Here is a 14,963-nt window from a genome sequence, read left to right on the forward strand (position 1 = left end):
TTAGTACTTTTTGAATGCCTTGCCTGTCATTGTCTTCACGTATTTTAGCAGTTCTCCACGTTTCAGAATAAAGTGACAAGATGTGAAACATTGATTTTCTAAGTGCTCCTCTGCCGACTTCTCTTCCTCCTCTCATTCATGCTCAATTCTTTTTCCTCCGTCATGCACAGAGCAATAAACCCACACTCTCTGCTTCAGAGGTGGAGCAGACACTTTGCACAGCAGCTCTTACTCTCGAATCTCTGTGTGTGTTGATGACCAACCAAGCGTGAGCTACAGCTTGACCAAAAACCCCAAGAGGGAGATTGTTTTTGCAGATGCTTTGTCAATGGCTGTAAGTCCTGACAAAAGCTCCGCCCTCGATACAAACAAACCTGGGCGTAACGGAGTCAAAAACACCCACCATGCAATCAATTAAAGGTGCGCTTTAGCATATTTAGACTTCATCCTTCAAAGATGCATCACAGGACTTTCATTAACTTCCCAGCAGCATCCTGACCTTTCTGTTTTCCTTCTGATAATACGTTTGACTGAGGCACATCTGTCAGTTCTGTAATGTCAGCTTTACTTACCCTTCATGCGAGTGCGAGCGATGCAGGATAATGAGTAATGTAACTGGTGTCGCTCTCATGTTGCAGACAACATCCCCTCTACTATTAACCTTTGTAAAGTAAGTGTTAAACACTGAGTGAGAAACTGTGAAGCTTGCAGGAGTTAAGGTGCACGTGTCCCCAAAGCTATTTATGTGTGCGACGGAGTTGAAAAGGAAGACAAATGATCTGCATTTACTGAGCCCAGAGATTTCAGTCAGCAAGCTTCACTAATCATATTCAGCAGCAACTTATAGGTGCATCTCAGTAAATTAGAATATCATAGGAAAGGTCATTTATTTCAGCAATTCAATTTAAAAGATGTATATAGATCCATCCCACACAAATTGATTATTTCAAGTCAGTTTATTTCTGTTAATCTTGAACGTTGCAAAAGGTATTTAATTTTATTAGTCTATTGAAAAGTGTCTGTGTACTGTATGCTGTACACAGACCCATCCATTTAATTAGAAAATCATTGAAAAGTCCATCTATTTCAGTAACTATCAGTGAAACACATTACATAGATCAATTTGGCAAACATCATGATTTCTCTCAGTCATGTTGATTTTCTGCTAACGGCTAATGAAAACACAACATTTAAAATTAAAATATAACATCAGACCAATAAAAACAATATTTTTAGAAACAGAAATGTTTTTAAAAGTATGTGCAGAGTTTAAAACTATGTTTAATATCTTCTTAAAGGTTGTTATTCCCAAAAGTTACTTGTAAGCTGACAAGCGAGACTGATCGGGTCATGACTGTAGACTCAATAATATATAATAAATAATAATTACAGGAAGACTGCAGCGAATAAAGAAAGCCCTCAACTCATCTTGTTAACTTGATTTCTATTTTCCTCTTTTAAAAAAAACAGATTCAGTCAGTGGGACTCTGTAAGCCAGTCAAACAGTGATGTGCGCTCATTAAGCTGTGGTACTTTTGGCACACTTGTATGGTCCGACAACTGTGTTGACTTTGGACTTGATAAAACGCAGTAGCAAGTAACATGGCTCTTCAAATCATCACCAACTGTTGAAACTTCACACTTGACCTTAAGCAGCTTGAAATCAGTACCTGCACACTTTTTCCTTCCACTTAACTTTTCAAGAATATGATTGGATACTCTTTAATGAGCTAGCTATTTCCTGGAGAACATATGAATAGTTGTATGACATATGTGAGAAGAATCCCTTTTCATTATTCAAATTTCCTGAGAATCCTATTGTGTTTTTATAATATGCAACCCATTTTATAAAATCTACATAAACACATAAAAATATCAATATCTATGTAATAAATCTATAATAAATGAGCTTCACTACTTAATAGACGTTTAGATCATATCCTAATTTATGACACGTCCGTCTGTCTGTGTGTGTTTGTGTGCGTAAAACACACACTGTGTTTCGGGGGAGATGTCAGAAATTGGAAAATTATAATCTTGGTAGCAGGCGGGAAGAACGTGCTATGAAATATGATTGTGTGATTTTAACTAAATCTGTCGTCTCTTTGGAACTTATTCTCGGAGTTTAACTGCTTGTAATTTAGATGAAATAATCCCCCTGACTCCTGTTGCTGCACATTAGCGCACTAAATCATTCTGACTAACTTCACTTCCCCCTCCCGGACACGCTCAGGGAGCGCTGCGCGCCTGACAAAATACTCCCCCATCACCGCCTCAAGCTGCTGCTCAGTGCTTGAGAGGACCGAGAGGAGCTGCGTGCGCTTCAGCCTCTCCTCTCTAGATAAAAAAAAATAAAAAATAAATCCTCTCACTAACTGCATCCTTCCGAGTGCGCAAAGACGAGTCCTGGCTCCGTCACCCTGACCACGGCGGGACCGATGTTGAATGTGCGCACCGGCGTTTCCCGAAAATGTGCCCGTCCTCTGGATCCAAGCCGAGCCCGGGTTCTCTCACCGAAGCTGGGAAACTCTTCCTGAAACACACAACCCTGCACGGCTTACGGCACATCTTCCTCAGCGGCTCGTACCCACGGAGAGTTGCGTGGCTTCTTGCGTTCTTGGCGGCCGTGGCTCTGTTCTTCGCCTGGTCCTCCAACAGAGTGCGGTACCTGCTCTCTTCGCCCATGTACACCAAGGCGCACATGGTGTACGCCAAGCGGCTGGTTTTCCCCGCCGTCACCATCTGCAACCAGAACCTGCTGCTGCCTCGACGCATGAAGAAGACGGACATATTCACCTCCGGGAGGTGGCTGGGGCTGCTGGAGAAGGAACCTGACTCGCCCAACTTGCAGGTCTCCCCCGCTGCGAAAGAGGCGCTTCTGGCTCTGCTGGGTGACGGCGGAGAGAGCGCGGGCAGCGAGCCGCCGTGGCTGTCGCGGATTTTAGACTTCAAAAACTTCCTTCCTCCTCCTTTGGAGTCCCAGCCGAGTATGAAGGAGCTGCTGGACCGGCTGGGACACCAGCTGGAGGAGATGCTGCTGTACTGTCGGTACCAGGGAGAGCCCTGCGGGCCGCGTAATTTCAGCATTGTGAGTGTTCCCAAAGTCCCTTTTCCCTCTGTTTTTACTTCCTCATCTTCCCAACAGGTTGACCCAGGTTTCAGAGTCTGCTACCTTCACTTCGCCATGTCGGATAATTTGATTAACCGTAGAATGCCCTTTTGTTTCTTGAATTTTATTTGAAAATACCACCAGCAGAGACAAGCTCAGTCCTGTTGTTTTCGTGATGCGCATCTGTAATTAAACTATTTCTTTACAGATTGATGAAGAGACCCGCTTCATGTCGTCACCTTTCTAAAATAAAGTCCCAAGTCATTTTTTGTCAGTGATTTTTGTAGCCTAAAACATCTTTTGGAAAGAGAGAGGCGGTGACTTTTTTATTTATCTATGTATTTATTTATTTGTTTATTTATTTATTGTTATTATTTTTATTTTATTTTTTTGCCAAAATCACTTATGTCAAAAAATGTCAGGCCATTATTTTAGGAAGGTGACGATGTGTAATTATGGAAATCATATAGTAAAGACTAGTAGCAGTTTGGATTTAATGTTTTTATATATATATTTAGTTAGATCTACCATCATTAATTTTTTCAGTTTTCTGAAACAACATTGAGATTTTTCTTTTAGAAAATGTTCCAGGCGAACGCATTTTATTTGCAAACGGTTGTGGTTTCGTGTCAGACTTAAACAGGATCAATCTGTGCTCAAAAGAGACCAATCTGCCTATAATGAAGACTTTTTGATGCATTTAGGAATGCATTGCAACATTCACTGACAGCCTGATAGAGTGCAGTTAGTTAGAGTGCAGCCTCATTGATTCCATTTCATTACTGTGAAAACAATGTAAAGCCAATGTTCTCCCATCTCACCCACCTCATTACAACAACAAACACATTTTTTTTCCTTGTGAGAATTTCAAGCTTGGCTTTATGTTTTAGAAATCATGTTTTTTTCTTCTGATTTGCTGGATTCCTTTTTTGGGGGGTGGAAATATATTTAGATTGAAGTTAAAGCTGCTCTTCTCTCCCTCTTTTTGTCATCTGACTGAGCTCCAAAGCTGGATCATGAAGTTGTTACAGTGCAGTTTAGAGACACGAAGCAAGCTATCAAAATTCAACACATTTTCTCCCTGACTAACTATTTAGGGATGCTCCTTGGAGCCACGGCAACCTGTTTGAGAGATAAACACAGTCCCAAAGTCTGGAATGTTGGTGATGTGTGCTGCTGCGTGGATAATCAATGATTCCCTTCATGACTTCGAGGAAAGCAAGTTAATCTGTTGTCAGGAGCCAAACCAGAGAAGTTGAGTCACTTCTTAGAGGTGAGGGGTTGGAGCCTTGCTGCTTTCAATGGGTGGTGGAATATATTGATTTTTTTTTTTTTGTTGTTGCCACCCCGTCCCCACGTTGCAGTGTGTCTCCATAGATGGTCCGCTGGCTTCATCAATACATCCTTCCTCGTACTTTATGTGTCTGCCATTTCTTCTTCCTCCAACTTTACCGACACACATCCTTGATTCTCACTTCACTCACGCAGGTCTCAGGCATTGATTTTGGGTGAGAAATCAATCTGAGAACATCCTCTCAAGCACCCTCTGTCCCCCCTGCTTACCACTATTGATTGATAATCCCCCACAGATTTATTTTTTTCTGTATATTCAAATGTTTGGGGCGTTAGTCGTTGGTATGTGGAGACGATAATACGTCCTAAATATTCTGAATTCTATTTTTTAAGCCAACCAGAAGCAGAGTTTCAGTTATTTCAAACAGCAATCCAGAAGTTGGTTATAAAAGTTTGCAAGCAACGCCACAAACGCATATCCATAAAGCCATTACCAAGCTGTGAGCTTGGTATTACCAATCTGGCGTCTCTTTACACAAACAGAGCACGCAGAGAAACCTTTGCATGAACTCAGGTCTTCACAGAATCAATATACATATTTTTTTTCTTTCTGGGCTATTTTTGTCTTCCCTGTTCACTGGTTTCTTTCTACCTTTGTGGGTTTTGTTTGGTTCTGGACAGGTGCTGTGCAGTCAGTGTTTCAGACGGTTTTGTACAGAGACAGATGTCTGCCTTGTCTAGGAAAGACGCTGATGTGAGCTGTGGCACTGTACCAAGAACAGTTTAGTTTCAAGCAGTTAAGCAAATATGGCCACTTTGTCACTGAAAATGACTTTTTCATATTACCTCCTGCACTATTTACAACCGCAAATTATGCAAACAGTAACTGCTATTTCAAAGTTGATTACAGTTGAAGATTATTTATATAAATTTCACCAACAGCTCTGTTTTCTCTGAAAACTGTCTAAACTGCAGAGCTCCTAGTCAGTTTTATTGTTTTTGCAAATGTTTTATTTTCTCAGTTATTACTGAAAATGACTTGGATTATTGTCTACGGAACAATAACTGTAACCAGGTACATACAATCAAAAAATACCTCAGTCATTAGGCAACACTGACAACAGATCAACTGAAATAAAAGGTTTAGAGATAAGCTGAGAAATAATGACTTGAGTTTGAGGTTCCTTCCATTTTCAAGGCACTGTCAAACCAACCAAACCCTTTGAGCAATCCTTTCACTCTTTGACCTGTGGCGGCGCTGCACCAAGAACCACTGAAGGAAATTACTCAGAAAACACTGAAGAAGACACTAAGTGTAACATCCTTATTCACAAAATTTAAAAAATGTTGCATCAGATCTTAGCAATTGTGGGATTTCTCTTTTGTCATCAGCAAAACACCACCAACCATTTCTCCTGCTGGCGCTAAACTTACATATTTTTGTTTTGATTGTATTTACCCAGAATGCCCAGCGCTGCAGTCCACTTCCTGCTTTTGGAGCACTGTCTGGTCTGCTTGGCGTTCACATACTGGAACTGCACCAGAGTTCACTTCAACTGAACCGAAACCTGGGTTTGTAGGTGAACCAGATTTCGTCTTTTTGGTCTGCATCAGAGTTTGATGACAGATTCACTCCGCCCCAAATGAACTGAACTTTTTAGACTAACGAACTAGAGTTTATTTAAAGCAAATTTAACAGGGCTGGTGTTTTAATCTCATGTAATCAGCCAGTATGTAAACTACAGATTGCAATTGCTGCATATGTTTTACTTTGGGAGAGAAAAATGATTATTAGCCAGTAACACTGATGGACTAGGGATGTTAATGGCTCATAACAATCTTTTCATGTTAGCTAATATCATAACAATTACTACATAATTATCCCTCCAAATGAACACTGTATTAAATGACTTTTAATCATTTGAGAAACAAAGGTTTCGTTCACACAGATTTTTTTTTCTGCTCATATATCTTCCTTTACCACTGCCCCACAATCTGAACAGCCCAGATCTGATCGCACTTCCATACTAAATTAGATAATGTTCAAAGTGTCTGCAGTCAGAACCGCCATGTTGCATTTCATCCCATTTTTACATCGATGTGAGACGTGTGTCATATTTACTCTTCAAAAGAAGACAGACATAATAAATCCAGATGTAAACAATGGCTGAAGCGATGGCCGACACTTTGCCACACCCGTACTCAACGACTTTGAAATCGATCCATCTATTATTACTTCATAAAAATACATAATAATTAGGCTTTAGTAAATCATCTGGATACAATTAATTTGTTTAATACTGTATAAATAGATTTTGTGCATTTTTTCTACATGCTGGTGTTTACATCTTCCAAAAAAAAAAAAAAAATCACTGTAATTACAAGGACATTTATTTTTCCCTGGGATGTATTTGTCATTACATTACAGTACACTTTTGCCACACAAATGTCTCTTGACATCTTGATTAATGAATATTTACATGACACATATGGTCATAATAAATGATGCAGAGAAAACAGATGTGTTGGCTTCAAGATGTAATGTTCTGCTTTTTTCTCAATAGGATGGAGGTGTTGTTGTTAGGACTGTTGTTTTGCAGCTGGAATGTCCAGGGATTGGGTCCCAGCTTGGGCCTTTTCTAAGGGGTTCCCGGCAGATGCTCCATGTTTAGTCAATGGGCCACTTGGCTCTGGGTGTTTTGGTGTACAGTTGTTTGACCTTTGTGTCTCCATGTTGCCTTTGTGAGGAACAGTTTTACACTGTGCATGGTCAGCATCTCACCCTCTGACCACTGGTGATGACAGGAGTGCATGCTCTAACTACACCATGAACTTGCATAATTGTGAGTAGTTTGTATGTTGAAGGAAGACCGTGGCCATTGAAGTTTACCAAGAGACAGGTTTAACTCCTGTCAGAATTAGTCAGGCCTTCTTGCAACATATTTTATTGGTGATTTACTTTCTGTTTTATGATTCTGTAATGTAATGAGTGATAATGGTCAGAAGTTTAAGCAGTTTTATTGTCCCATTTGTCAGTGATGCATTAATCAGGGAGGCAGAGATGGAAACTGAACAGTTTTCCCTCGATCAGCAGATCTGTAAGCCTATTTGAAATTAGAATTGGCGTTATGCAAGTGTCCTACAGCTGTCCTATTGTGTAGTAAGATTGTATTTTTCTAAACTGTGGTAGAAATATGAATATATTTATACTTTTTTAAAATTGTTTTTCTATTGCATTTTGATTCCTAACTAGTTGAGGCTCTCTGAGTCTGATTCTGCAGAAAGTTAAAATTGAGTTGTTGTTTTCTTTGGTCTTCCAACTGACTAATAATGTTTTCTGTAGATTTATTTGGTTACTTTGTGTAAAGTATGTGGCAAAACCTTTCTCACTCTCAACTGGTGCAGAAGTATACTTCTGCACCAGTTGAGAGTGAGAAAGGATCAATTTAGTTCTATGGAACTAAATTGATCAAAATCAAATTTAGAAATCACAACATTCTCACTATAGAGAACCTGCTAGGTTGGGTGGTGTCAGCACCTGTATGTTGTATCTCAAATTCCACAGTTGTGTAAACTTTCATGATTTATTATGAGCCTTTACTAATCAGATTAGACGAGATTAAACATCCAACTGGGTTGTTTTTGAAACACCCTTTTGCTGTGCTGCAAATAGTTTCAACAGTTTTAATATAACTGGGTAACATCTCAAATAAGAACAATATAAAATGTTGTAGAATTGATAATATGGGAAAATAGTCTAATTGGTGACACGGTCCAGCTATCGAGAGAATTTAAAAGTTATATTTTTACCTGCATGACTTTAGGAAATCACTGACCTTCAGCTCTGCTTCTGCTCAATTTTCTGTGCTGTAATCTGCCGCCTCCACTTCACAACAATACATTTTTAAATCAGAATATAATATTGCATGTTAAATAACGGTTATGTGGGACCAGAACAACAGGGAGTAGGTGCTTAAAATACACTACACCTGCAGTCCTAATCTGTCTGGAGACAGATTAGGTATTCTACCGTTAAAATAAATAATACTGTTAAAAGTGATAGCTTTGCTACTTTCAACCTGCAGAATTCAAAACTTTAGAGTATTACAGTACTTTTTGCATTGGAATTGGTAAATTAAAAATGATGCATGAAGTGTTGTGTTCCTACTCTAAGAGGATGGGAGTAAAATTCCCCTGTTTTACTTGCAGCCAATCATTAAATGGGAGCTTATTACTGAGATGGAAAATCTTAGCCGTCTTTTCTCTCTTCAACACAGTTTTTATTTCTTTTATTGGGGTCGACTGTGACTCTGTGGGTACAGTAGTCATCTTGTGATCGAAGGTTTGATCCCAGCCTACCTGCGTATCGGTGTATAAATGGGTGAGTGTGACTCTAGTGTAAAGCATTTTGAGTGGTCATAATGATTGGAAAAGCGCTATATAAGTTCAGTTCATTTACCATTCAGTCCATAAGCAACTGTCCGACAGAAAAGTCATTATTACAGTACCACATAAAAGTATGTAACAGTTTGAGAGAAGGAAGCTAATAAAGTTATCTCATTGTGATTAATTCTACCTCCACTGCCATTTGAAGTGGAAAGAAACTGATGCGAGGTTATCATTTTGTGTGTGATTGCACTTTTCATTTCAAACTATTTATTCTGGCACCCTGGAATAACATTCAGCAGATGGTGCTTAATTAGTAGATTGATTCCATCTGTTTCTAATTCATACTTTGTATAAATACAACTGTGGTCTGAAACCTCTAAGGTTTCTTGGAAGATGTTAGTGAACAAATAGCACAAAGGAAGACAACAGAAATGCCAGGGGTAAAGATGTGAAGAAAAGTAAAGCGGTGACAGATTATTAAAATAATGTTTATTTCATAATTGTTCAGTCCATCATTCAAAAATGTAAATAGATTGTGGCATAAGTGCAAACTTACCAGGATATGGCCGCCGCCCCCCTGACCGGTCAGGCAAGGAGGCAAGTTAGAAACTTATGGCACCGCTGGAGGAGTTTCTGCAGAGATTCTGGCCTAGATTCAAAATCCTATGCATGGTATAAAACTAACAGCCTGAATGCACCATCTCCACAGTGAAATATGACAGAATAGTGCTGCTTTTCTTCAGCAGAGACAGAGAAGGTGTTCCCAGTCCATGGATAGATGAATGAAGCTATTCTGGAAGAAACTGAGGCTGAAAGCGTCTTGAGACAGGAGCAGAGGTTTAATTTCCAGCTGGTCAGCAACAGCAGATCTACAATAAACTCATTTAGATCGATCTAATCGAGAATTTGCAACAAAACTTGACATTTGCTGCCTATAAACACTCGTTATCCAATCTGATTGAAAGTGAACTATTCTGTAAATACGGATTTCAGTCCCTTGATGTGCAAAGATGGTAAAGACATAAGCCAAAAGACTTGCAGCTGTAACTGCAGCAAAAGGTGTTTTTTTTTACCGTTTGCGCCCCAAGTCCACACTGAAACTTTCACTTTGTTGTTCACCACTCTTCTTGTTTTATGTTGTGTTTACAGCTAACCTCATGTGTTCCACACTCCATGTTTGGCACCAGTTACAGGTCTGGGTGAGAAAAAGCAGTTTTTTCAGGCACTCTCTGTGTTTCCGTGTGGATGAAACCTTTTCTGAAAACAATGAGCCGTTCTTGGAAAAAAAAAAAATTCCCGTTGTAGACTGGGCCTTAAAGGTGCTGTATGCATGCCCCACTTGTCACATTTGTATTTGCAAAAGAGTTTGAAAACCATTTATCATTTTCCTCTCAGTTGTTTTGAACTAAATATGAACTACAAACAAATACAGAAAGGCTTAGAGTTCTAATATACAAAGGAACTACAAATACTTTAAGTCACTCTATGTAGCATCAAGAGATATTTTTATCTGATAAATGTGATTTTCTTTTTTCTTTTTCTGCAAAATCTAGTTTAAATCGCCTGTATAAGACAAGGTCTTTCTGTTTATACATTTACGTCAGAACTGCTCTCTGCTTCTGGAAAAGGTAAATAGAATAACTGTATAAAACTGATAAAATAATATCAGATAAAGATAAATTTTGTGACTCCTCAGGAGCTTTCATATGGCAAGGTCCTCTTAAATTGATTGAGTTTGATCGGTTGCCATGGATCCTGATGCTGGCGAAGGCTTTCATTATCCTCAGCAGCTCTAGGACTTATCCGCCATATTGATATGCTTTTTTTTTTTGTCTTGCTTAATGATGAGGACTGCCGTTAACTAATTAGACGTGAAGTACAGGGTGTTTTTCAGAAATATTTAAATATTCACATGGAGTCATGAAATATGTATCCAGATCATTTGCTTTTTGTTTTTTTTTTCATTGTGGCTCTTTCCATCTGTTTAGCTGCTCTTGTTCTTTTGAACAAACAGAAGCTAAACAAGAATGATGAAATTATGTTTTTGTAACTGTCTTAACTCGCTGCTTGTTTGAGCTCACCGCTGATCTTAAAATCAATAGAGGATAGGAAAAATGGTTCCCTGGCAACTTTTAAGGAACAGCTTGTTCAGCCTTGTCAGATTGTCGTTTGAAGGATAGCCGAGAGCCATGTGAATTCTCTCAGCCTGTCTCTCTGTGAATTATTTATCCTAGGAAAAGGCGGTGACATTTTTTACACTATGCAATAACAAGGAAGGTGATGTCTCTCTCTCTCTGGTTTTTTTCCCTCATAGGTGAACTTATTTAAATATTTTTTTTTCCTGTGGTGATTTTTGGTTTGTATTAAGGTGTGAAGTGTTTAGTGATGAAGTGTGGAGAGATCCAGACTAATACAGACTTTACTTACCTTTGTGTTAAGCACTTCAGAAGTAAGTACTTTCAAAATCTCATTCCATGTCCTCTACAGCCTCTCGACGCTTATGTTTTTGGACCCAATCATTTCTCAGTGTATCACATGGGTGAAGGAGTAGCACTTATCAAATGGAGATTTTTCTGGGTCATTCAACGCACGATTTATAAGCAGCTCTTGCATATAATCAGAAAGGTGTTTTCTACGTTATACCATATTTTCATTCATATCCTAGAATATTATATTTGTTATGATAATGCACTTCTTCCCTGGCAAAGATTAAATGCTGTTGTACGCCAACAGCTATTGCAGGATGAATTACTGTTTAGGTGATGTGATCGTATTTAACCCCTATGCAGACAAAGCTAAGCCAAACAAACATGGAAAGTTATTTTGAGAAGTTATTAGTTTAGTAAAATAAAAGACTATCCAATCCAGGGTTATAATCATTCTGGGTTTGTCATTATAATTTAGCTTTGTTTTGTTGTGACTTTTTGTTTGTTCTAATTAATTTTTAGTGTGTTTGCTAGTTTTCATTAGTTAGGTTATGGTGTGCCGTTGTTTGCTGACAACTGACGTAAACTGTTTGTGTGGGGGAAAAATAATCTGTTTATGAATAAATTGCATCTTTAAATTTCTGCTGTTGAACGGACAGAAGAAGAAAACATTTATTTGGACTCCTGAACATAAATTAGACTTAATTTTAGTTTTTCTGGTTATTCTGAGTTTTGGATGCAACATTTTCTTTGTTTTTAAAAGAATTATTATAATAATAAGAGGTTCATTCATATTAACTAATGGATAAATTGTTGCCACTTCTTTCTTAGATCTTTTTAATATTATTTATTTCCTTTTAACTCTTCTTCCAGTTTCTTTTTAAAGTCTGTTTGGCTGTGAACACAACAGTTTGACCTCAGTCACGTGAAATAAGTCTAGATTTTGCTATAATTTTTATTTTTATTTTCTTGGGTTTTGTGTTTATGAAAAGATTCATAAACACAAAAACAAAGGCTATATCTATGATTCCAGTACGTTTTAGTTATAAATGTACAATATAGTCCCATCTATATTGCATCCCATCTATAAATTTAGTTGGTTTTAGTTTTCCCCACTAATTACCATTTTTATTTATCTCCATTAATGAAAATATTTAATCGACTTTTGTTTTCGTTTTTTTATACGTTTTAGTTAACCATGTTAACACTGGTCCACACCGGTTGACCCTATGTAAAAATAAAAATTGTACCTTTTGTTAAATCACAAATTTACTGCCATTAATCCCTTTCATTTCATTCAGTTTTATGAGCCACACTCAGGCCTGGTTCCTGTCTGAATGCAGAATGAAAGAATCTCTTAAACAGAACCTGACTGATGATGACACAAAGTATTCCAGATCTTAAAAAGTAACACATTTAGCCTTGACACAAAGACACTCAGGAACAGAAAATAATTGATATCTGTCACTCTGGATGGTTGAAAAACTGCTCTGGACTTTTTTTTCCTGCTTCCTCAGCCCCTGGAAAACCCCAGGAACTCCTGAGCAGAAAAACCCATCACTGATTTTATCACCGTAAGTTCACACATACTTATGCAGGAGTATGTGTGCATAAGTACACATCCACAGCAAAGCACCACAGCAAGTCCAACTCTGAATGGTCAGAAAATTAATATTTTTAATTGATCTAGTCAAAGTCTGGACTTAACTTCTATTGAGGTGCTGTCAATAATGCTGACAGTAAACAGCCAATTTAAGCAGACGCTTAAATTGGCTGTTTATGCTTGGAATCCTCCCACTGGAGGTTACTGAATGTAAACAACCTCCACAGTGATGTCAAAAATAGACTGGCTGTTATCACAAATACTGGACGGCTTGTTATTAGATTTATGGGGTGAGTCCCTTTTCAGATACTGCCAGGTGAATAGTTTTTAGTCTTAATGAAAACTGAATTTTATGCTTACTCAGACGAAACAAGATTATTTTTGTTTTGTCTGACACTAAAATTCACTTGGTGTTTCTGAAGCATTTAAGTGAAACAAAAAATAAAGAAAAACTCAGAAATCTGCAGGTTCATTTCACAGCACTATTGGACTGTTTTTGGTTTGGCTTGCATTCAAGAAGCAGCATCCAATTATGATCTCCAAGGGCGGGTTTCCTGCATGTTTTAGATGTGTCCTTGATTTAAATAATGTAATTACATCCCAGCATGTTGTGTAGAAGCCTGATGATGACCCGTTGATTTAAATCGGGTGTTTAAAGCAGCGACAGATCAAAAACATGCAGGGTAGCAGCAGCTGGGCATTAGACTGCTTCTGAATCGAAGGTGATTGATGATATCTCAGCTTTTTGAGTCCCAAAATCCTCCTTATAGCTAATAAGACAGGTGTCATATGAAATCAACTTTTTTGAGCTTCACATCATGTTTTAATGTTATTCCCTCATCAAAAACATACCTGGAGTGTTGCTTTGATTCTTTCTTTCATGTTTGAGAAATTCTTGCATCTCCTGGGTGCCTAAATGCTTGCTCATATAAATCACCGACTTTTTACCCAAAGTTCTACAGTGGAGATTCAGTTCGCAGCTGAGCTGGTGTGAAACTGCACGTCTGCTGAGTTTGTCATACAAACTACTTCTCAGTCCAACACCCCTTAGGTTCAAGAACCATAGTTCTTAGGTTCAAGAACTGTGGGTACACCAACTGCAATTTTCTGGCTGATCGCTGATTCCGATTTTGGGGATACCAATTTTTTTGTTTGTTTGAAGTGTCGCTAAATATAGATAACTCTTGTTAAATGCAAATGTGCAGACATGACCTGGCTGGTGTGTCCATCAAACCTCTGTCCCTGCAGAGCAAAAGAGGACAGTGGCTGATTTTTAGCAAATAAGATAGCAGATAATTCGGTGCATCCCTACTAAAAAACAAATGTAAACGGCATAATGGAGGAGTGGTGTTGTGATGACATGTTGAATTTGGAGTGTAGGAAAGAGTAGAAGCTTCTTAAAGAGACCATTTTCAGATGCAAAGTCAAATTTCTTTTAAGTTATTTTTGAAAAAACAGCATTTTTTATAACAGCTAAAGGGAACCTAATTACTTGATTGTGCTATAAAATTACACAGTGTGCCTGAAAAATACCTAATGTGTAAAAATAAGTTTTATGAAATGGTCATACAACTTTAATTAATAAAACATGACTTAATCTACATGTTTTTACCAAACTTCTCATTTCACTCACAACAAAGGTTGCATCTTGACAAAATAACACACGTCTTACGCTCAATTATTGAGAAAATGTCACAGTGCGTCTGCGGCGCCAACAAGCTGGACAGCTGAATTAGACTGACAGGCTTGTTGACAGACAGACGTAGAGATGCATGAGACACAGCGAACCTCGGAGTCTCTCGCACACAATGAGGATCCTGACTCCCCAAGGTCAGCGGCAGCACCCACTGTTGCTGCTCGTCACTCAATGCAGCCGGCACAATCTCCTGGTTACCACAGCAACTCCCGACTACGGGCGCGCTGTAGTCAATCACCACATTACAAACACATACACGCAGATGGCAAGTAGGGGGGCTGCATGCATGCACACAAACACATCCTCTCCTGGGCAAACACAATCATTCATGCTCTCGTACAAACCGGCTTGTGCAACAAGAAACAGACGTACGCGCTCTCGCACATTTGTTACAATCTCATCACTGTTTCTGCTCAATGCTTTCTTTGATTACGAAGATTAAAAGCC

General features: G+C 38.6%; 1 protein-coding gene across 2 annotated transcripts in view; it reads left to right on the forward strand.

Moving 5' to 3' along the window:
• Window positions 1–14,963, forward strand: part of asic1b (acid-sensing (proton-gated) ion channel 1b) — a 72,238-nt gene that overhangs the window by 18,179 nt on the left and 39,096 nt on the right. Inside the window, exon 1 of one of the 2 annotated variants that reach the window (XM_007546836.2) lies at window positions 1,930–3,088. The exons of the other annotated variant lie outside the window; for it this stretch is intronic. Within the exon in view, the coding sequence (XP_007546898.1) occupies window positions 2,471–3,088 (618 nt within the window). The 5' untranslated portion in view covers window positions 1,930–2,470. Of the gene's footprint in view, window positions 1–1,929; window positions 3,089–14,963 lie in introns of those variants that run through there. 2 annotated transcript variants of the gene reach the window in all.

Source organism: Poecilia formosa, unplaced genomic scaffold (genome assembly GCF_000485575.1).
Source record: "Poecilia formosa unplaced genomic scaffold, Poecilia_formosa-5.1.2 Scaffold18, whole genome shotgun sequence".
Taxonomy (NCBI): Eukaryota; Metazoa; Chordata; class Actinopteri; order Cyprinodontiformes; family Poeciliidae; genus Poecilia; species Poecilia formosa.